At 38.4% G+C, this 21,688-nt stretch overlaps 8 protein-coding genes and 1 long non-coding RNA gene across 11 annotated transcripts; 4 read left to right on the top strand and 5 right to left on the bottom strand.

The window, feature by feature from the left end:
• Positions 1-1,797: 1,797 nt before the first annotated feature.
• On the top strand, positions 1,798-4,652 carry OPT6 (oligopeptide transporter 1). The gene is made up of 4 exons (NM_118912.6): positions 1,798-2,467; positions 2,543-3,210; positions 3,292-3,736; positions 3,815-4,652. The coding sequence occupies exons 1-4, from the start codon at positions 1,991-1,993 to the stop codon at positions 4,433-4,435; spliced, it is 2,211 nt and encodes a 736-aa protein (NP_194503.1). The 5' UTR covers positions 1,798-1,990; the 3' UTR covers positions 4,436-4,652.
• Positions 2,154-2,369, bottom strand: AT4G07895. The gene has a single exon (NR_142166.1). It is a non-coding gene; the product is annotated as an other RNA (long non-coding RNA).
• Positions 4,645-7,632, bottom strand: AT4G27720 (Major facilitator superfamily protein). Its single transcript, NM_118911.4, has 8 exons — positions 7,106-7,632; positions 6,630-6,774; positions 6,379-6,547; positions 6,024-6,294; positions 5,616-5,881; positions 5,294-5,509; positions 5,092-5,194; positions 4,645-4,999 (listed from the first exon to the last, which is right to left on the bottom strand). The coding sequence occupies exons 1-8, from the start codon at positions 7,254-7,256 to the stop codon at positions 4,938-4,940; spliced, it is 1,383 nt and encodes a 460-aa protein (NP_567786.1). The 5' UTR covers positions 7,257-7,632; the 3' UTR covers positions 4,645-4,937.
• A 144-nt stretch (positions 7,633-7,776) lies between these two features.
• CYP709B3 (cytochrome P450, family 709, subfamily B, polypeptide 3) lies at positions 7,777-10,270 on the bottom strand. Of its 2 annotated transcripts, none has more exons than NM_001341878.1 (5): positions 9,657-10,037; positions 9,343-9,566; positions 9,019-9,266; positions 8,588-8,913; positions 7,777-8,470 (listed from the first exon to the last, which is right to left on the bottom strand). In NM_001341878.1, exons 1-5 carry the CDS (start codon positions 9,937-9,939, stop codon positions 8,421-8,423), a joined length of 1,131 nt encoding a protein of 376 aa, NP_001329660.1. In that variant the 5' UTR covers positions 9,940-10,037; the 3' UTR covers positions 7,777-8,420. The 2 variants fall into 2 exon arrangements, with proteins under 2 accessions (NP_001329660.1, NP_194501.1); NM_118910.4 differs by having other exon boundaries at positions 7,863-8,470; positions 8,541-8,913; positions 9,657-10,270.
• A 260-nt stretch (positions 10,271-10,530) lies between these two features.
• Positions 10,531-12,085, top strand: AT4G27700 (Rhodanese/Cell cycle control phosphatase superfamily protein). Its single transcript, NM_118909.3, has 6 exons — positions 10,531-10,957; positions 11,066-11,112; positions 11,194-11,286; positions 11,389-11,527; positions 11,621-11,723; positions 11,798-12,085. The coding sequence occupies exons 1-6, from the start codon at positions 10,786-10,788 to the stop codon at positions 11,916-11,918; spliced, it is 675 nt and encodes a 224-aa protein (NP_567785.1). The 5' UTR covers positions 10,531-10,785; the 3' UTR covers positions 11,919-12,085.
• Positions 12,064-14,949, bottom strand: VPS26B (vacuolar protein sorting 26B). Of its 2 annotated transcripts, NM_118908.5 has the most exons (12): positions 14,768-14,949; positions 14,438-14,472; positions 14,274-14,348; positions 14,067-14,141; positions 13,903-13,975; positions 13,741-13,785; positions 13,435-13,546; positions 13,273-13,339; positions 13,102-13,146; positions 12,742-12,797; positions 12,481-12,656; positions 12,064-12,408 (listed from the first exon to the last, which is right to left on the bottom strand). In NM_118908.5, exons 2-12 carry the CDS (start codon positions 14,438-14,440, stop codon positions 12,224-12,226), a joined length of 912 nt encoding a protein of 303 aa, NP_194499.2. In that variant the 5' UTR covers positions 14,441-14,472; positions 14,768-14,949; the 3' UTR covers positions 12,064-12,223. The 2 variants fall into 2 exon arrangements, with proteins under 2 accessions (NP_194499.2, NP_001031732.1); NM_001036655.1 differs by lacking the exons at positions 14,274-14,348; positions 14,438-14,472 and having other exon boundaries at positions 14,768-14,871.
• A 101-nt stretch (positions 14,950-15,050) lies between these two features.
• AT4G27680 (P-loop containing nucleoside triphosphate hydrolases superfamily protein) lies at positions 15,051-17,440 on the bottom strand. The gene is made up of 5 exons (NM_118907.4): positions 16,999-17,440; positions 16,493-16,793; positions 16,108-16,266; positions 15,713-16,008; positions 15,051-15,618 (listed from the first exon to the last, which is right to left on the bottom strand). The coding sequence occupies exons 1-5, from the start codon at positions 17,194-17,196 to the stop codon at positions 15,376-15,378; spliced, it is 1,197 nt and encodes a 398-aa protein (NP_194498.1). The 5' UTR covers positions 17,197-17,440; the 3' UTR covers positions 15,051-15,375.
• A 1,047-nt stretch (positions 17,441-18,487) lies between these two features.
• On the top strand, positions 18,488-19,634 carry HSP21 (heat shock protein 21). The gene is made up of 2 exons (NM_118906.3): positions 18,488-18,813; positions 18,978-19,634. Exons 1-2 carry the CDS (start codon positions 18,564-18,566, stop codon positions 19,409-19,411), a joined length of 684 nt encoding a protein of 227 aa, NP_194497.1. The 5' UTR covers positions 18,488-18,563; the 3' UTR covers positions 19,412-19,634.
• A 640-nt stretch (positions 19,635-20,274) lies between these two features.
• Positions 20,275-21,364, top strand: AT4G27660 (uncharacterized protein). Its single transcript, NM_118905.4, has 3 exons — positions 20,275-20,731; positions 20,847-20,933; positions 21,049-21,364. Exons 1-3 carry the CDS (start codon positions 20,432-20,434, stop codon positions 21,208-21,210), a joined length of 549 nt encoding a protein of 182 aa, NP_194496.2. The 5' UTR covers positions 20,275-20,431; the 3' UTR covers positions 21,211-21,364.
• Positions 21,365-21,688: the final 324 nt, after the last annotated feature.

The raw sequence follows: 21,688 nt of genomic DNA, 5'->3' as shown, positions 1-21,688 counted from the left end.
TTAGATTTTGGAGCCTACTTTAAAGTCGTCTCCAAGTGATTTCCAGCTAAACAGTGGTCACATTAAATAAAATAACGAGGGTAGCCTCGTTTTCATATTCATCCTTTAAAAAGCAGAAAAAGCACATTCACTTCTTGTGATCCACACACTTCTCATTTACCATATCCATATTCTGTAAAATGTAAATGTTGCTAACCATACAATTTCCTCTTTTTTATCTGACTCAAAATTTTCTATGTTATTTACTTAAACTGGATTCTGATCAATTATGGTTCTTATAAGTTGGTTTTAGGGTTTTAAATTATAATGATTAATTCAAACCTAAAAAAAAGTTACGATGATTAATAATGTTTTGTTCGGTACATGTTACATTTATCGGCTTATTTTGTTGGAAATGTTAGTTGGGATATATTTGTTTAGTTAACCCGTGTAAAGAGTCCTTATTTGGTCATTAGGTTAGGTGTATCAGTATATGTAATGACATAGCACTTGTCCATTGTCCCAAGTCGCAATCGTCATCATTTCTACAAGCATGAAGCATCTTTTTGAATCTAAAGTCTTAATTCACATTGTGCTTTTATTTCCCTGTCCCTACATATCATAAAACGACATGTCTTATCAAATCATCGACATACTTATTTGAAAGTCACGTCTAAAGGATAACCTAAGTTCTCAAAAGCCGTATATAGTTCGGTTCCTGCATTTTTTTGGATCCATCTTAGAAACCCTAAACCATAAGAACTGTAGACGTTCAATTTCTTACAGAAATTTATCAACTCCATGACACCAAATTTAAGTATTTTCGAGAAACATACAGAGTATATATATCAGTAACAATTCAGTATTTGATTCAATTTATTAAACTATTTCGATATATGTGCCTAGATGGGGTACTAAACTAGGAAGAGTGGACCTGCGACTGCAAATATATCAAGTGGCGCATGATTTAGTAGCAACTTGAATTCTATAAACAAGTTGCCGTACGTTTTTCCCGATAATAATTTGGGTGTTCCGATCCATTTATAAATTAGAAGACGACGAAATACTCATACTGACCCAAAAGTCTTTGTTTTGAATTAATATCCGACTTATGTATTTATACAGTTTTGATGTGATCTCTAACCAAAGTTGACCATAAGGTTATTGCTTGTTATTACCGTTAGAATAAAAGTTTCATTGACACTTGCTAAAATCAATTATTCAATGTATATATTGCTAATTACATATCATTAACGGTCTAGTTAGATACATACAAGGTTTTCGGTGACAATAAATTTGTGTACAGCTGGAATGGCAATGATCACCAAAATATTTATTTCAGTCTATTTAGATTCTTCACCATTGATGACAAATTCATAATCATATTGGTTTCGTTGACTAGAAGTTAGAACACATAAATAATCTAATGGAATGTGATTGAACCGTTGTTATATCAGTATTCGAATTTAACACCTTTAAATATTGAATAATATTTAATATACACCACATTTGTGCCGTGAACTCCGTTACCCATTACAACCAGATGCATTATTATTTTTATACTCTCGAGTGAAAACAAGTAAAACCAATTGTTTTCTTTTTCGACGTTTCATATATATCTTATGCTTCTGTATATTAATCTATTAATAATAATCTGACTCTTTTTTTGTTGGCTTCCTTTGTCTAATTTTGAAATTACAAAACTATGTATCGTCTTAGCTGTTTTTTCCCTCCTACACACTTGACCCATCGGCCATCACTTGTCGTTTTCCACTCTGATTTATTCTCTTTCTTCTACAAAAAATTCAAACATTACAAGCCATGTATATTTTTATTATTTCAGTAATAACATGCGAGTGAGAAAATAGTATAAATATTAGTGGAAAAAGACAGACTTCCTTAATGGATATAAACATCAAAATTCAATAATTGCGATAGAGTATCAATCAAGATCTTACATATAAAAAAAGATTCATCCCCCAAAGAACGGAACACTCACTCTTCTAAAACGATGGGAGAGATAGCAACAGAGTTCACGCCGGTTATGGATGATGATGATGACCGGTGCGTTGTACCGGAGGTAGAGCTCACTGTACCCAAGACCGACGATTCAACTTTACCGGTTTTAACATTTCGGATGTGGGTTCTTGGTATAGGCGCGTGCATTGTACTCTCCTTTATCAACCAGTTTTTCTGGTACAGAACGATGCCGTTGAGTATCACCGGAATCTCCGCTCAGATCGCCGTCGTGCCGCTTGGTCATCTCATGGCGAGAGTGCTTCCGACAAAAAGATTCTTGGAAGGTACGAGGTTTCAGTTTACCTTAAACCCGGGTGCCTTCAACGTCAAGGAACATGTTCTGATAACTATCTTTGCAAATTCCGGCGCCGGCTCTGTTTACGCTACTCACATACTTAGTGCTATTAAGCTTTACTACAAACGTTCTCTTCCTTTCCTCCCTGCATTTCTCGTCATGATCACCACTCAGGTACTCTCACTTCACTTTATCCTCTGTTTCTTGTTTTGCAGTTTATTGAACCTTGAAATCGTTTCTTGTGTTTAGATTCTTGGATTTGGTTGGGCTGGTCTCTTCAGGAAACACCTTGTTGAGCCTGGTGAAATGTGGTGGCCAAGCAATCTTGTTCAAGTCTCTCTCTTTGGTGCGTTACACGAGAAAGAAAAGAAATCAAGAGGAGGCATGAGTAGAACTCAATTCTTCTTAATCGTCCTCGTAGCTAGCTTTGCTTACTACATCTTTCCTGGTTATCTTTTCACCATGTTAACATCAATCTCATGGGTCTGTTGGCTCAATCCCAAATCAATTCTGGTAAACCAACTCGGTTCAGGTGAACATGGTCTTGGCATTGGTTCCATTGGTTTTGATTGGGTCACTATTAGTGCTTATCTTGGAAGCCCTTTAGCTAGTCCTTTGTTCGCTTCCGTCAATGTAGCCATTGGTTTCGTGCTGGTTATGTATATCGTCACGCCTGTTTGTTACTGGCTTAACATTTATGATGCCAAGACCTTCCCTATCTTCTCTAGTCAGCTCTTCATGGGGAATGGCTCACGTTATGATGTTTTGAGCATTATTGATAGCAAATTCCATCTTGACCGTGTGGTTTACTCTAGGACCGGGTCCATCAATATGAGCACCTTCTTTGCTGTTACTTATGGTCTCGGGTTTGCTACATTGTCTGCCACCATTGTCCATGTTTTAGTCTTCAACGGAAGGTACATATATTCAATGATGTTTACCAACACTTCTTTTTGTATCTTGGTCCCAAACTCAGACTAATCTTTATGTCTATACAGTGACTTGTGGAAGCAGACAAGAGGGGCGTTTCAGAAGAATAAGAAAATGGATATACACACGAGAATCATGAAGAAAAACTACAGGGAAGTTCCATTGTGGTGGTTTTTGGTAATCCTTTTACTGAATATCGCGCTTATCATGTTCATCTCCGTGCACTACAACGCTACTGTGCAGCTTCCTTGGTGGGGAGTGTTACTTGCTTGTGCCATTGCCATCAGTTTCACTCCTTTGATCGGTGTCATAGCTGCCACCACTAATCAGGCACCGGGATTGAATATCATAACAGAGTATGTTATCGGGTATATCTACCCGGAACGTCCTGTTGCAAACATGTGTTTCAAGGTCTATGGATACATTAGTATGACTCAAGCGCTAACTTTCATTTCCGACTTCAAGCTTGGTCATTACATGAAGATCCCGCCTAGATCCATGTTCATGGCTCAGGTATGCATGTTATCAATTGGTCTTGAGACAGATGTCAATAAAACTAAAACATAGCTAATCAAACTGTAACAAGTGCAGGTGGCTGGGACACTTGTGGCGGTGGTTGTGTACACAGGAACAGCCTGGTGGTTAATGGAAGAGATTCCTCATCTTTGTGATACATCCTTGCTTCCTTCAGACAGCCAATGGACTTGTCCCATGGACCGCGTTTTCTTTGACGCCTCTGTGATTTGGGGACTAGTGGGACCACGCAGGGTGTTTGGAGACCTTGGAGAATACTCAAATGTCAACTGGTTCTTCCTCGTTGGAGCCATAGCTCCACTCTTAGTTTGGCTAGCCACAAAGATGTTTCCGGCTCAGACATGGATCGCCAAGATTCATATCCCTGTCCTTGTGGGAGCCACCGCAATGATGCCACCAGCAACAGCAGTTAACTTCACTAGTTGGCTCATCGTCGCATTCATCTTTGGCCACTTCATCTTCAAGTACAGAAGAGTGTGGTGGACCAAGTATAACTATGTGTTGTCTGGTGGTTTAGATGCTGGCTCTGCTTTTATGACCATACTTCTGTTTCTAGCACTCGGACGAAAAGGAATTGAAGTGCAGTGGTGGGGAAATTCCGGCGACCGAGATACATGTCCCTTAGCTTCTTGTCCAACTGCTAAAGGTGTTGTCGTCAAAGGCTGTCCCGTCTTCTAGCTCATGAGTCATGAGACAAAAGCATATACCAAGTGCTTTGTACAGAACACACAGCAAACTGATAATTGTAATTCTCGGAAATGTCTTTACTCTCCAAGAACTATATCTTTTGTGATAGCTTTAAAACTAGGTACTATCCTGTTCTTTGACTGAACACAAATGCTAGTGATTCTATATGTGGTTCCTTAAAATGATTTTAATGCATGCTTCAGAAAGATGTTTTGCCTCTTAAAAGCTGGCTAATTATGGTGAGGATGGTAGAGGTTGCATAGAAAGAAAGAATAACACATTGATTGCATAAAACTTATACTTGTCTTTGAATTTAACATATTCAAAAATATAGCCAAGAAAAATTAAACAATCGAACTACTGCATCGAGTCTTACAACGCTATGATCTCTTTGTATGCATTGTTGCGTTCTATATACCATATACCTTAAAGTCCTCTTCTTCTATCTGTCTCCATTACTGAATCCAGAATGTGCATATGTATAGTTAATTCATCATATGTTGAGGGGATCTTCTTCTGTGTTTCTTTCTTCAAGGGGTGTCCAGTCATTTGTTTCTGCAAAAACATAGAGATATACTTATCGTCAGCGGAAAGCGTGCTAGAGCAAATAGATAACCCTGAGCCAAATGGACATAGAGACAACATACTTGGTTTGTCAACAATCATCATGAGCCGCCTTTGTAGGAGACTTGCAACAAAGAGGAAGATCGAGCACATTCCAAACATGACCGTGATAGGGAATGCATTTACCTTCAGAGCACATAAAACTAGTCAGTACCACAACACAGAGACATGGGACACGAAATCTCAGCTACTATGGTGCAGAAAAAGAATGTTGGGGGGACTTACATTGTACAATACAACGCAGACAAAGATATTCAGAGGAATGCGGAAAAAGTTCATTATTGTGCTTCTGGCTTCTTCTGGGATGTATTGGGATCTCATCTTCATTATGGATGGCCAAAACAGTCCTACACACGCCTCGAATATACAGAACCCAAGGAGCTGAAAGCAACCCGAGAAAGAGATTCCTCCACCTTTCACCTTGGAAGGTGCTATGAACAACTGAGTCACACATCCGGTTGCAAACAATTAATCACTCACAGAATTAAAGTAAAGTCAGTACCAAAGCACGCAAAGTAGGATTCACAAGAAGCTTTATTTAACTTACAGTCATTAATATTGGAAGCAATAGTGCAGCACCGGAAACTAGGAAAACAATCTGCATGTAGCTCTCTACTTTGGGAGTTGAACGAGACAACAGACGAGATGCAAGGGAACTGCCTAGCATCGAAGCTAGCATAAATGTTGCAAAAATGAAACCATGGGGAATCTCCTCATCGTTCGGACTTAGAGCAGGAGTCCAGAGGAATACAAAAGTATACATAGATCCTTCAAAGAGCGACTGGATAGCACCCAATAGTGCTATCTTCTCATCTGATAAAAGATACAAAAATTTTGTTACCATCATACATTCTTCAATGAGGACAATGAGAAACAAAACACAGAACCATCACAATAGACAGAGAAGCAAAACAGGAAGTAAAATCTAAAAGGGGCAACAAGATTTTCTACTCACCAGAGGCAATGGCCACTGCAGCACCTCTGAACTGGGTAAGCAAGTCCTTGTTTTCTGATGGATCTCCATAGTTTTCTGTCCATGATGATAGAATGACAGCCATTCCAATAGTAAGAAAGCATGCAGCAGCGTCAAATGGCGCAACAGGCCCAAGAGAGAAGGTATCAACAAGCAGGTTCCCAAACAATCCAGCGATAATTGCAACGAGACCGTTGCCAAAAAACACTGCCTTTGAAAATGTCACAGACAGCCATTGCTGCTCAAAGCCCCTCTGCATACATCACGAATAAAAACACTAAGTTTATAAATAAACATGGCAGCTTAAGAGCTTAATACAGCATAAACCTTTCTTTACCTTATTGTGCTCAGCAACTAGCCATGATTCAAATGACGAAAACAGAAGGGAAGTAGCAATGCCTCCCAAGACACGGCCTACCATCAAAACCTTATATTGAGGAGAATGCTTGGTGATGCAGCTCAATATATAGGTAATACAATAGGTAACACATGCCCTCTTACGACCCCTGATACAGAACACCATTATGCAACATTACTAAAAGAGTTAAGATTTCCATATTACTTAAAAGCATACGAGAGAATGCTCACTGTTTGTCGGCTAGAGACCCAACGATGGTACCAAACAACATAGAGGAACCAAAACCAGCAATGAAAAGCTGTCCAATGTCCCCTTTACCAAATCCATAAGTACTATAAAGATAGTACACATATGGACCCTGCAACCAATCACCCGCTGCAATCACAAAACAGTCAGTTAGCAAGTCCAGACGGATCTTTTAATGTTATAAAGTTTGAAACTTTAGTTACTAATCGCGTACTCAAAGTAATGTAGTAACATTTTCTTCTTATTGAAAATCCTAAAGTTCTAGTGTGATATGGAACTCTATATAAAAGACAAAACTTGGCAAGAAAATCAGAGAGGATCTAAATCTCCAACCAAACCCACTAATTAACAACATCTTCCCAACAACCAGATCGGATCGAAACAGGATATAAATAAGTTTTGACAGACATAACTAGACAAACAAAGGGAAAGATGAAGAGAGAAGGGAAGGCCATTGTACCCATCATGAGCGAATAGACAAGGAGATAATTGTTCTTGAAAGAATTGAAAGCTGAAGAAGTGTTGATTCGATCCTTGTTGTTCTTGCTAAGCTCCAACGCCGCGACGACGAGACCCAAAACCCCAAACACCAAGTAGTAGAAAATCTCCATTGTCGTTCGATCCAGAAACTATCTTTTGAGGAAAAGATTGGATTCTTTTGGATGAAGAAGAAACTATCTCTCTGTTATCTCTCAATTCTTCTTCTTCAGCTTCAGATTGTTATATACTCCACTCTCACTGACGCGTAAATGCCATTAATTAGTTTAAGGCCCACCTAAAGTTTTGCTCTTTGGGTATATAATAAACATTCCAAATCGCAATGTACGAATCTGAAGCAGCGTGAGAGTACGTAGTCCACCGTGTGTTAAGTGCAGAGGATAATAGAAGAAATATACGTGGCATTATCCTGACGGTCCGTTGGAGTGATCAACGATAAAGAGAGTGTCGGTGGAGAGACAGACACACAGAGGACCCCATACGTTGAAGGAATGGGGCTGATGCCGTTGATTTAGTTGTACGCCTAGTATTTGATTTAATTGTAGTGGAAGTGGGAACAACCCAAAGAGTCGAAATTTTCAACGAGTGATTTGGTTTTTAATCCACTAGGTTCTGTTGTATACTTCGGAATATGGTCGACCTCCCACTATTAAATTAGGGAGAAATACTTTGTTCAAAAGCATAATCAAATTTAGATAGAATCGACTATGAAAATCAAGAAACTAAAACAACCACCACATGTTCAGATTTTTATTCCTTACTTCACTTTGAATTTGACTTATCCACTATTGAATTATATCATCTGAACTTTATTTGTGACCAAGGCCAAATATAGAACATAACGTGACCAAATATCCGTTGAGATTCTTGGTTTTCTCTTCCTCACCATTCAGAACTACTATCCGAGAGGGTGAAGCATTACGGGTAGGCCGTATTGCGGGAAGAGATCGAAGTGATCAACTGGCGTGTGCTTATACTCGGGGGAGAGGCTAAGCTGGAACTGTTGAAGGATCATAGTGAGAACGGTCTTGGCTTCGACCATGGCAAAGTTTTTGGCAATGCAAGCTCTTGGTCCGATTGAGAACGGGAGGAGAGCGTTTGGGTGAATGGTGGCTTGAGAAATGCCGTTTTCGAATCTCAAGGGATTGAATTGTTCGGCGTCTTCGCCCCATATGGCCTTGTCTCTGTGCATCTTCAGTAACGGTATGATAATGCTTGTGCCCTTTGGGATCTCCAAGTGTCCTACCTTCATATCTTGTGTTGCCTCTCGGGAAATTTTAATCACGGGTCCGTACAGACGAAGCGACTCCATCAACACCATGTTCATCTGCAAGATTAATAGGTGTAAGAAAACCCTTTTCTTCACCCGCAAGTAACACAATGAAAATGAACATTACCAATTTGAGTTTAGAGAAGGTGTCTGTATCTGGGATTTTATCTTTACCACATTCATTAAAAACCTCTTCTCTGAGTTTCTCTTGCCAACCTTGGTGCAAGCTTAGTAACATCGTAGTCCATGTCAATAGAATCGAAGTAGTTCCTTGCCCTGCATAGTAGAAATTCTTGCATTCCTCTATGATCTCATCCATTCTCATCTTTCTCTCATACTCGTTAGATTTCGCAGCAGTCAACATGACCCCTAGAAGATCGTCCCCATAGCCATAGGTCTTACATTTTGATTTTAGCCTTGAATCTATGATTCTTTTGATCGAGTTCTTCACTTTCTTATGGAGCTCCCATAGTTTAAGGTTGGTAGGCGTAGGAAGGTATCTTGAAACACAAGAAACAACGATCTTCAAATCTCAAGAATATTTTAGCCAAACGAATTAACTGAGAGTAGCAGAAGAGTACTGACTAAGTGACTATTATACTTACTGAGTTCCGGGGATGAAAACGTTAGTGAGAGAACTAATATAATACTTCTCAAGCTCTGTTTGTGACCTACACAATTCGATTCCTTCGGCATAACTACTTCCAAACGCAGTAGTTGCTATAATGTCAGCGGTCAGTTTATGGAACTCTTTGCTTATCTCAATCTTGATCAACACTTCACCATTTCTTCTCTGTTTTCTCCACTCCTCAAATATCCGTAAGGTGCAATCTCCCATCGGTTGTGTCATGGCCTGACAATTTTTAAGCAAGCAATATATTAGTTCTTTTCAAATCAAGCTGAGAAGTATATAGTTAAGAGTAAAAGACCTTGAGCCGATCCATGGAGAAAGCAGGGTTCAAGATTCGTCTATGGCGAATCCAATCATCACCTTGGATAAAGGAAAGTCCTTTACCGAAAAGTATGAAGACCTCAGGTCGTTTCACCGGTATAATAGTGAAACCGAACTTGCTCGACAAGACCTGTTTCGCTAGCTCATGATTTGAGATGTATATAGTTGGTTTTGTTCCAGTCCAGAATAGAAATGTATCTCCTAATATATCATAGACAACTTATGTGTGTGTTAAGTAATCCTCATCTATGAAAAGAAGAAAAAAAAAACAAGATGGATAGAAAACGGTACCGTATTGAGACATCCATTGGTGATACTGAGGAAACACACGAGGGAAAATATCATTGGAATTGGGATCCAGAACACAAAGGTCAGCTTCTTTCTTCATCTTCTTTATCTCGCTGAGGTTTCCGTACAAGATTTTGTACTTTGGTCCTGAGATTCCTTGTTTCTTGAATCTTTTTGATAGCATCAATGGACGCAAAAGGAGGATCCAACAAGCTTTCCATATCTTGGAAACAACGAAGAGTAGAAGAACGATTGTTAAGAGATTGATTGTGCTTATAAGTTCCATTAAAAGAAGGAACACAAGTAGCTCTTTTTTTTTTCTTTTTTTTTGGTAGCAAGAACACAAGTAGTTGACTTATATTTTCCGATCTGGATAAGCAAATCTGGTTATAGTTAAAAACAAATGTATCTTAGTAATGTACACGACCAAGTTCTGGATCGAAAGGGAACAACATAACATTTACTATTGAACAATGATGTGATCGGTAATACCTAAAACATAATTAAAGTTGTTAAGAAAATTGAACAACATAATTTAAGAGCTCACTAAAGGGTAAGATATTTTTAGATGAAAGATAGAGAGATAACCATTAGTAAGAAGTACAATAAGATTGATGAAAAAAAAAAGTACAATAAGATAAGGCGGTAAAAAAAACTGAAAATAACAGCTTTTGTACGACTAAATCTTACCGTTTTAAAAATTGGTAAACTAGCAAATGGGAGTATGGGACCATTGGTTTTGTAATTGTGAAAGAAAATTAATCAAAAAGAGGTAAACCGGTATAACCGAAAACGTAAAAACCAGGTTAACCAAATCTAAGCGATCCAATCAAAAACTCAAGAATGGCGCAATGAGAAAACTAAAGAAGATAAGAGAAATATTTTATTTTATGTTTTGGTCGAAAAGAAGATAAGAGAAGATTATGTTGTGTCAACTTTTGATCGTTTGAATACAAAAGATAGAAAATCGGGAAAATAAAATAAGCACCACATGTTCAGATTTTTTCCTAACAAGAAGAAAAGAAGTCGCAGTTTCATCGTCTTTCTTCCATTATCGTGCAATTAAATTCTCTCATTTTCAAGAAAATATCTGAAAAAACAGAAACTTAACAGAAGCAGCTTCGATCAAGAGATGGCTTCACTTACTTCAATAGCCACGCCTTACCCATCTTCATCGCAGGCTTTGCGTCTGAAATCCTCCGGAAACACTCTTTTCTCTGCCGGAGTTCGATCGGCAGCAATGGTTTCCGGTCACAAAACGCTTAAGATTCAATGCACTTCAACCAAACCTGCCAAACCTGCAGGTATACAACTTGTAGAGCGAGAGCGATCTTGTGTATCGATCTTGTGAATGGTAAAGTTCGGTTAGATTAACCTCTCGTTCTTCTGTTTGTGTCTCTTGGAGGGTTTAGCTGAAGTCGATTGGAGACAGAAGAGAGAGCTTCTATTGGAGAAAAGGGTAATCAATGATTGGCTCTAATTTACTAAAACTTTCGATCAAAATGTGAACATAGAGCTTAGCTTTTAGTTGTTGTTGTAGGTGAGAAGTGTGGACGTGAAGGAAGCTCAACGGTTACAAAAAGAAAACAACTTTGTGATTCTTGATGTAAGACCAGAGGCAGAGTACAAGGCGGTGAGTGATACTATGCTCTCTCTCTCGTCGTGTCATGATCGCTTGTAATTTTAATGGCAAATTCATGTGAGTGACATTTGTCTTGTTGTTTTGTTTTTGAAGGGTCATCCTCCGGGAGCTATCAATGTGGAGATGTACAGACTCATAAGGGAATGGACGGCATGGGACATAGCTCGCCGTCTTGGCTTTGCTTTCTTTGGTATCTTCTCTGGCACAGAAGAGAACCCTGAGTTTATTCAAAGTATGCACTGAAATGAGATAATAAGCTTTGGACTGTTTTTACACAATGCCGTTGAATCCAGCGGCTGAATGTTTTGTTTCGGAAATGTTGCAGGTGTAGAAGCTAAACTTGACAAAGAGGCAAAGATCATAGTAGCTTGTTCATCCGCGGGTACAATGAAGCCGACACAAAATCTTCCCGAAGGCCAACAATCGAGGTAATGCCAAAAGTCTACAACTTTGTGCGAAGAAAGCATTTGTTTCGGTGCTCATATAATTAGGGTTCTTGCAGGTCTCTCATAGCTGCTTATCTTCTGGTCCTTAACGGCTATAAGAACGTATTTCACCTAGAAGGTGGAATCTACACATGGGGCAAGGAAGGTCTTCCTGTTGAAACAATTGAAGAAGACTAACCAACTTCTTTACTCTAGAGTTGTCCAGTTTTGTATATCTGTCCATTTCAGTTAGTTGCATTTAGAGATTTGGCTTTTCAGAGAGTGTTTTGAGGTTTGTAAAACTTCAGACTTTACCATGAAATCCAGCAAACTCGACCGGAATCCAGAGAAAAGGAACTTGATTGATGAACAAACTAAACAAGTACTGTTAAAACTTCATTCTAAGTACCGACCCAAATAACAATCTGAGTACACAAAGTCTAAAGCTTTTTACAAAAAAAGTCTCAAAAGGATAATGAGAATCCTTACAGTAGTTATTATCATCAAGATGATGCGTCTTCCTTCAACCTATACAACGTGATTTCTTGCTGCTTGAAGTATCGGCGATCCTCTTCATCTACCAGTACAAGATTCAGATAATACTTGACGCTGAATTTGTTGTTGATGTTGCGATGCGTTGGTGTAAGATCATATGGGGCCAGAAACAGTCTTACAGGTATCGATTCACCTGTAATGCAAATCTTCACTCAGTTATCTAATATCTTAAAGAAATCACTAAAACATCAGATTCCAAATATACCTCTAACTGGAGTTCCATCCATCAACTCAAATTTTGCAAGAGTTTCTGTCTCGACATGAGTATTAGCACCTGCACCTGTTGATTCCCGCCGTCTGATCTCAAGATCCATATTCTTCATCTTGATTCTCACAAGAAGAAAATATATTTTCCCAAGGATGACATCTTTTAGGTGATACCTGCAACCAGAGGCATAGAGTATATCTGTCTTATTTCCCAATCAATCAGTCAAATCCTTAAATCATGAAACGGATTTTGTCTTACTTGCTTTTATTGTACTCAAACTCGATGTGCAGGCAATCCTCAATTCCAACTTCCATCTGTACAAAAAGTAAGATTCAACATTGTGCCTCAAATGATCCTACTGATTTAAGCCTTAATCTTGTATGAGCTTAAGAACGCTCTGAGTAGTAAATAAGGAAGCCTATTGACATCTCTTAAAGTAAGTAGGGAAAAAGGAACTCAACATTTGAATGCAAGCTTCAAGAGAAAGAGCACTCAATATCATTACTCATCAGTGAATCTAGCAAGAGCCTATAAATTGCTTGAGTTTTAGGTCTTTTAGTTCCTATCTCTTTTTCTTATATAGTTTCAAACTTAGATCCTATCACTATTAGAACTCACCTTGATGCTGTTATTAATATCAGGAAGTGGAGCGTAGTTCCGTACCTATTTCAAATGACATCAACAATGTCACGATTAAAATATTTCTGGTGATGCTATATGGAAAATTTACAGTCATAACACAATTAACTATTTTGTAACAAGGACAGCAGTAAAAAGTAAGAAACATACCACAAGCTCCTGGTATTCCAAGATGCTTCCAGCGTAGCCACGAGTGACGGTTACTTTGAGGACATATCTGAGGAAGTAAAGAACAAAGTAAATTGTATTAAAAACAGTATAGGGGATTACAAGTGTACCAACATTACGAGAAAAAATAAACATATGATATACCTTAGCCGCACATTCACACCATTGTATGTCTCGTATGGCATCTCCACAGTAGGAAATTCAAAAGGGTATGTCTTCCTTTCGTATATTTCTCCAGGTACATCCAGTTCACGAACTGTAGTAAGGAGCAAAAAAGAATCATAACTATAATTGGCTCAATCAAACAATATAACAGGACTAAACATGAAAGTAAATCCTTGTCACAATGAATTGTTAATCAATTATCAGAGTCACCCCTGATAACGAAAAACTCCAAAGCTTTTCCCTCGACATTGTTTAAAAGGAAATGAAAGCTAAGTTTTTACTTACCCAAGGAAGTGAAATCATAGAAGTTTCCTCTGTCAAAGTACATTTCTGTCGAGAACACACAGATGCAATGAATAAGCATACATCGATATAAGTTAGAAACCGCAGAACTAATCATTAAAGACTCTTTTGGTGGCAGATCTACAGATCATGGCAATTGCACACCTATTTGACCAAGAAGCTCAACTTTTACACCATTATGCTCCACCTTTTTCCCTTGATATGGTTCAATGCAAACCTAATAAAGACATTAAGGAAAAAATACTTTAAACCATCACAAGATCATAACTGGAACAGCTGACATCCATCAAAAGCAAAAAACCAAGTACCTTCCCGGAAATAGTGTCTTGACTATGGAACAGAGGCACCAGAGCCGTCTGACCATTTTCTTTCTTCATGGGAACCTATCGAAACAATGGCGATTAAATAGAAGAAATGAAAATCCAAAACGTGACTTGATCACAAGTAATGATCTAGGCCAATAAATTTGGTAGCAGCGATTGTAATCATTGGCATTTGGCACAAAAGAGAGATACCTGTTTACGATTTTTGCCATCAGAAAAAGTGATGGAGATGTTGCAGGCGGGCTTGAAGGCTCCAAGAAGATAATTCTGTGAGATTGAACTCAAAAAGCTATAAGCATTTACAATGGAAGCACAAAGCAAAGAAAGGCAAATCCATAGTAAGAAGATCACTTTACCATTATAAGAAGACTAGATCTCAATCACAAATAACCTGTTCCATTCAACAAAGGAACAAAATCAGCAGCTTTTTCGATTTCATTACACTGAATGCATACGGTCAAAAGCTAGAGCTGTAACAGCTAGGAGAAATGCGAAAATAGAAGCAAACCCTAGTTCCCAATTCATGAAACAAATAACCAAATCCAAAGCTAATAAATTTCTGAATCAGACGTAATGCTTCAGTGAATAAGAACAGGACTCGGTTCGATAGAAATCAAGAGTACGAGCGAGCCAGTGAGAAAAACTGAGACCCAGAACTACAACACAATTGCGAGACCAGTAGTTACCTTCCAAGCTGATGTTAAGAGCGTAATTGAATCAAGCAAATCTGATTGTTGTTGTGTTGGAGAAGAAGATCGACGGAAAAGGCAAGAAAAGTAACAAACGAAATTGGGAAATAGAAAAGGGAGGAACTTTAAATCTCTCTAATCAGCTATACAAGCCCAGTCAAAAAAAAAACAAAGCTTTAATCTCTCTAATCAGCTATACAAGCCCAGTCAAAAAAAAAACAAAGCAAAGCAAAGCCCAGATGACACCATTGACCATTGCACAATGTGCGCTAATAACAATCTCAAAGTTGAGATTTTTATATTGATGTATGAAACTTATACATTCAGAATAATCACTTCACACATTGATCAAGGTTCCATTAACGATTAAGTAAAGTGAAGAAAGAGTTAACACTTAAGTAACCCATGAGTGAGAACAGTGGCCATATTATGAACAAGAGAGATTCAGTAATGTAGAAACTTGAGAGACTTTTTAGTACAGTCATAAGTTATCAAATGATCCTACCAAAAAGAAAAGAAAAGTTTTACAGAATAAACTGAAGTGTGTGACAAATTCTAAACTTCCAATGAAAACACCAGAACGTTTATAAAAGTGATCCGGAATTTCATCGGGAATCTTCTTCGGGATCCCGCTGCCATGAATCCTGAGATTCTGACTGTAGGTTAATGATCTGAGAAACTAGAAGCTTCGAGATCCCACTTATCGCTGCCTGGACCTCATCTGGTTCCCTTGAGCCTCTCCAAGCCGAGGACTGCGAGCTCAATGAGTACTCGCCTGCTGCAACTTGTGTCTTCTTTGACGTTGCAAGAACCTTCTCCAAATCTAACTGTGATAATGGCCTAGGGTCCTGCAAACGTGACAAACTCATAACATCAGTACCTTGAAACTAGTGGATGCAACACTGAACATTTCAGTGGACCATGTTTTCTTTTTAAACTTACCAAACATGGTTTCCCCTTTCTCTCTGCATCTAGGATTTCTCTGATAGGGAAGTAAGCTGCTTTCTTGCATAGCTCAAAAATGTCTGATCCGGTATAGCCTTCGCATAAGCGAGCTATGTGATCAAAGTCAATATCAGGTTCCACCCTCTCTCCTTTCAGAGTCACTTTCAATATCTCAGCTCTCTCCCGGCGATCAGGTATTCCAATCTCAAAGGCCTGAGGAAGACGCCTTAATATTGCTTCATCAAGCTCTGACGGTCTGTTAGTTGCAGCAAGAACCATAACCCTTGCATGCGCTACAAAAGCAACCATTTCTATTCATAAGAAACCCACATACTCCAGGTTACACTAGTCTGCATGGCAAAGTAAGCCGAACAGTGAAGAATTCAACTTACGATCAGTAGAGAATCCATCCCATAAAGCCATAAACTCAGTCTTCATGTTGGCCATAGCTTCATGATCTGTTGAACGGCGCTGACCAAGAAAGCTCTCAACCTCATCAATAAAAATGATAGCAGGTTGGAGTTTGTAGGCCAAGCTAAACACAGCAGAAACTGAGAGAACGAAACAGAACAGAGCAGCTCATAGATTAGAAACACCATCAACAGACCAAAAAAAGTGTAATTGATATAATAACCACACACAAAAAACAAAAAACTGCCAACAAAGTTGCACAATGTGAAGCTGATAAAAGCACAGGAAGAAAACACGACGAGCATGAAGACAGGCCTACTCAAAGTGTGTTCCTTTATCACACACAAAATAATAATATGCACTTACCAAGCTTCTGAGCATCTCCAAACCACTTGCTCATCAGGTTTGAAACCCTAACATTAATGAAAACAGCTCCTGACTCTTTGGCAATAGCCTTAGCAAGCATAGTCTTTCCAGTACCAGGAGGTCCATAGAGCAAGACACCTTTTTGAGGTCCAAGAAGCTTCCCGTAAGCAAAAAGCTCAGGTCTTTTCAGTGGTAAAATCACAAGCTCATACAAAGCCTGCTTGATGGTCTCCAACCCTCCAATAGAACCAAACTCCACATCAATGTGGTCTGGATTTATCACATCACATGCAATTACATCCTATTCACAAAATTAGAAACTAGTGAGCAATTTCTCGAGCTCATTTCATGAGTTTGCGCAAAAAGACGATTGGAACTCAAAAGTATCCAAATTTCAATATTAAACAGAGAGACCAATACAAATTGGTTATCGAAACCACATATCGCATTCTCAGGTAGCTACCAACCAGTGAGGATTCTAAGATGCTTAATTCATAGTAGATTACCTCGTATGGATTGGTCTGAACAAGAGGACGACCCAAACGTTTAGAGATTTCCTTCTTATGCTCGAGAGCTTTTTTAGAAGCCTCACGATTAGGATCGAGATGACGAAGACCCGCAAAGAGAACCAAGCAGCTGAAAGCAGCGCTCGCCGCGTAAAGTATGAGTTCTTGTAAGATCTTTGTCTCCGACGAACCTCCCATGTCTCTTCTAAAAATTCAACCTTTCAATTACAGAGTATCTCAAATGGATAAATAAAACCCTAAGTTAGTCAAGAAATTAGGGTTCCCAGATGAAAAAGAGGATATGTTAGCAGAAGACGGAAACAAATTTGGTTGTTCTTGTGGACGACGACAGAGCTTTTGCCTTGGTGGGGGTTTCTCGAATACTTGGAGATCGAGGAAAGGAGAAGCTGAAATTACCGAAATAGCCTTAGCTGCACCGTCGTAAGTCGTGTAACTAGATTGTGTCAAGAAGGGCCTTTAATAGGCCTTCAATTCAGAATGTTCTAAAACCGAATTAAAGTACTGTTCGGCGTCCACTAGATTTTGTAGGTACTATTGCATCATCATCATCTTATATCAGTTCAATGTGTGTCTTGTTTTTTCTTTTTTAGTCTATTACATCATCTGATCTTATTCTAGCAGCCTTTTGAAAATATAGAGAAAAATCATTCAATGTTTCTAAAACCAAATCTATACACAAAACATAAAGTCTTTTGGATCATTGAACATTTGATCGGATTGCGGATTAATAGATTAGAGCTTAAATTTTGTATAATTTTATACCAATCAAAATTAATATAGAGTCATGTCATGCTATTTGTATAATTTATGTACAACAATTATTATATAAAACGACTTGAACAATTCTGTGATAAAGAAAAAAAAAAAAAAAACGACTTGAACAATTCAACATGCTATAGATAGTTTATACGTAAGCTAATAAGCCTGTTTGATACTGTATATGACATACGTGTAGCTGATATGATCAAACTAGACAAAATTTTCTAATTTCTCCCGTAGATATATATTTTTAGTTTACTTGGGCATTCCATTTCTCATATGTTTCTGCAAGTTAGCACACATAATGGTGACTTGGTGAGTTGCTTTTTTTCTCTCTCTTTTTCAATATGATATGCTTTCTTCGATTTTTTTATTTTTTTTAAACAATATATCATCTAATCATGGTTTTTTCGTAATCGTGGTTTTTCTAATTGTAGAAATCTAGTCTTTTTTTTTCGTTTATTTTGTTTTTATTAGTTCATCACAAATAAACACTGATTGGCAAGAAGGAAAAAAAGAAGATGGTTCGGGAGAAGATGAGAAAACACGAGAAAACGCACAAAGGTTAACAAATAGTAAAATAGATAGATAGAAAACAAAACGAGTCGAGAAACTTCGTATCAAATCTTCAACCTTCAAGACCTCTCCTTTTGTCACTTAGAGCCTTCTCATCCTCACCTACATATATACACTCACTTCTACAATTGTAGTAGATACTCAACAAACTCAGAACTAGAATTTTCTAATCTTCACTCAGCGATATTTTTGGCTCATACTCGAAACAAATGGCTTCTACACTCTCATTTGCTGCATCGGCTCTATGTTCACCTCTTGCTCCATCTCCTTCTGTCTCATCGAAGTCCGCTACACCGTTCTCGGTTTCGTTCCCACGGAAGATCCCTAGCCGGATCAGGGCTCAAGACCAGAGAGAAAACTCCATTGATGTTGTTCAGCAAGGACAACAAAAAGGGAACCAAGGATCAAGTGTCGAAAAAAGACCTCAACAACGCTTAACCATGGACGTCTCTCCTTTCGGTACGTTCAACTAACTAAACGGACTTCACTTGTATAAATAAAAACTACATCCTCTGCTTATTACTTAAAACATTGCTCTGTTTTTATGAACTCAGCTTTTGTCAATCGAAAATCTCTTCCTCTGCTTTGAACTGAAACAATGTTCTGTTTTAATCTAACCACAGGATTGTTGGATCCTTTGTCACCAATGAGGACGATGCGACAAATGTTAGATACTATGGACAGGATGTTCGAGGACACTATGCCTGTCTCAGGAAGAAACAGAGGAGGAAGTGGAGTGTCAGAGATTCGTGCACCGTGGGACATCAAAGAGGAAGAACACGAGATCAAGATGCGTTTCGACATGCCTGGTCTCTCTAAAGAAGACGTCAAAATCTCTGTAGAAGATAACGTACTTGTGATCAAAGGAGAGCAGAAGAAGGAAGACAGTGATGATTCTTGGTCTGGAAGAAGCGTTAGCTCATATGGAACACGACTTCAGCTCCCAGACAACTGTGAGAAAGACAAGATCAAAGCTGAGCTCAAGAACGGAGTCCTCTTTATCACTATCCCTAAGACCAAAGTCGAACGCAAAGTCATCGATGTCCAGATTCAGTAGGACTCGATCAACATTATCCTCTTGTTTAATGTTTCTTGGAGGTACTGTTTGTTGTACATAAGCATATGTTTCTCTTTATAGCTTAAAGTGTGTGATGCAAGTAAAAACAACAAAGAGAGATTTTAGAGAAGTCTTTTCCACAAAAGAAATGAAATAATGGCACTAATATTTGGATATGTAATTGCTGAGGAGACGACACTAAATAATCTGTGAGTATTTTCTTAAAATACACCAATCGAGAAAAATCTGTTTTGTTTTCCAAGTAAACGTGATCTGATAGGAGTAACAACCAATCAGAGAAAAATCTTAAATCAAAAATTCGGTTCCATTATTTTATAATTAAATTAGAAGGTAATAGTCAAAAGAACATAGAAACAGTCCTTGACACATGTTGAATCCAATGAAGAAATACGTCTTCACACAAAGCCTTAAAACCAAAACTCATAGTTAGTCGAACAACTATTCAAAGCCCCGCCATAGACATGAATGTGACGTAGAGTAAGAGACAGGAATATTAAGACACGTAATTTGAAGTTTCTACGAAAACTCCAAATGATGTAATAGTCTAGATTTAAAAGTGTTGCTAAATTAACTTATTCGGGTGAATGAATGTCCAAACATGATTTTGGAATCGTTCATAAGATATGCTTTGGGGACATTCACAAACATATCTCCCCCCGATATGTTCAATACCTAAATGTATTTTGCATACTTTACTGGGCTGAGTCATGTCTCATTATTTGGGCCAATAAATTGGGATTTAGCATTATTACCCATATTGATATAAAGGTCTTGAAAAGGCCTTAACTAATTGTAAACCCTAAAACACTCTCCTCTCTAATCACGATTTATTCAAAAATAAAATCAAATATTTCTAATTCAAAAATGAGATCAAATCCTCTGCCACCGCTGCTTGGGGTGCTTGTGTAGGAACAACAACGGTCATTTGCGAATTTCGAACAACTCTTTCAATAAAAGCAACAAAAAGATCGAAACTTTACAGTCGTAGGAAGGAAAAAAATGGTGAGAAAGCGAAGAGTTGTAGTGGGGATCACACCAGATCCATGTGAGACAAAGAAGAAAACGAAAAGCAAGCGAAGAAAGAGACTTAGTAAGGAGGAGGAAGAAGAAGAAGAGGGAACACCTCTCAGAGGTATATTTTGTCTCAAAACACGACAAGATATGAAGATTTTCGAAGAGAAAGAGGATTGCTTTATCCTCGATTTCGATCCCAACGATTCATTTGATGCACGAAAGCTCTCCGATAGCCCTGCATCTGAATGTGACGACGACGTGGCGATTGTCCATGAGAAAGGCCAGGTTTGGTTATTAGGATTCTTGGGTCCTCTGTTTTGTCTGAAAATTTTGAGGCTTTTCACATCTTTTTAGCACAATTAGTGATTTAGGGTTTATGTCTCTGTTTTCGAATATTTAGGTGGCTTGTAGGGATTTTCCACATCCAAGGCATCTCTGCTTGAAATTCCCCTTTGAATCAAGTCAACACTCATCACATTGTAATCAGGTAATAATCTATTTGGATGTTGAAAAAACTTGGTCCTTTTTTTAGTTGTTTGGGTTTGAGATTTGGTGTAATGTAACAACAGAGTCTTATGATTGTTTTAATGTTTACTGTGTAGTGTTACTGTTATGTCTGCGATGTGGTTGCGCCTTGTGCATATTGGACGGCTAGTTTTGCTACACCGCACTGTGAGGCATTAGAGAACAGTAAATGGAAGCCTATACGCAAGTTGTACCGGGACCTTCCTGCTGCTGGCCTTCGTGTAACCACCAAGAAGTGAAGACTTCTCTCATGTGGTGTTGAGATTGATGAATAAGAGTAATGTTGTGCTCTATTTCCCTCATCTTCAGCTGAATATTTCGTTTACTGAAGAAACTTTTTTTTTTTGTAAAATCGGTTATTGAGTTTCATATATAAATGATTTTAGATTTCACTCTTCGTATGACTGTTAGTCAAAGACTATTGACCATCACTAGATTGGAGATTACAAGTTGTGGAAAAAAAAAAAACAGTTTGACAAACCAAGATTTACAAAGTGAGATAGAATCTAACGAACTAGAACTTAAAAGTCAACGAGATAAGAAGAGAAGTCCGGAACCGGAGAAGAAGAAGGACGAGGTAAGGAGAAACCACCAATGTAAATAACACTCCGATCATGGGGACGCCGGGGAAGGATTCCGGAGACAATTTTGGCGAGAGCAGCCGTGTACTGGCCAAGTAGCTCAGCAAATATCACTATTGCAAACATTGTTTAGAAA

This window comes from Arabidopsis thaliana, chromosome 4, assembly GCF_000001735.4.
Source record: "Arabidopsis thaliana chromosome 4, partial sequence".
NCBI lineage: Eukaryota > Viridiplantae > Streptophyta > Magnoliopsida > Brassicales > Brassicaceae > Arabidopsis > Arabidopsis thaliana.
This window is presented reverse-complemented; position numbering and strand designations above follow the sequence as displayed.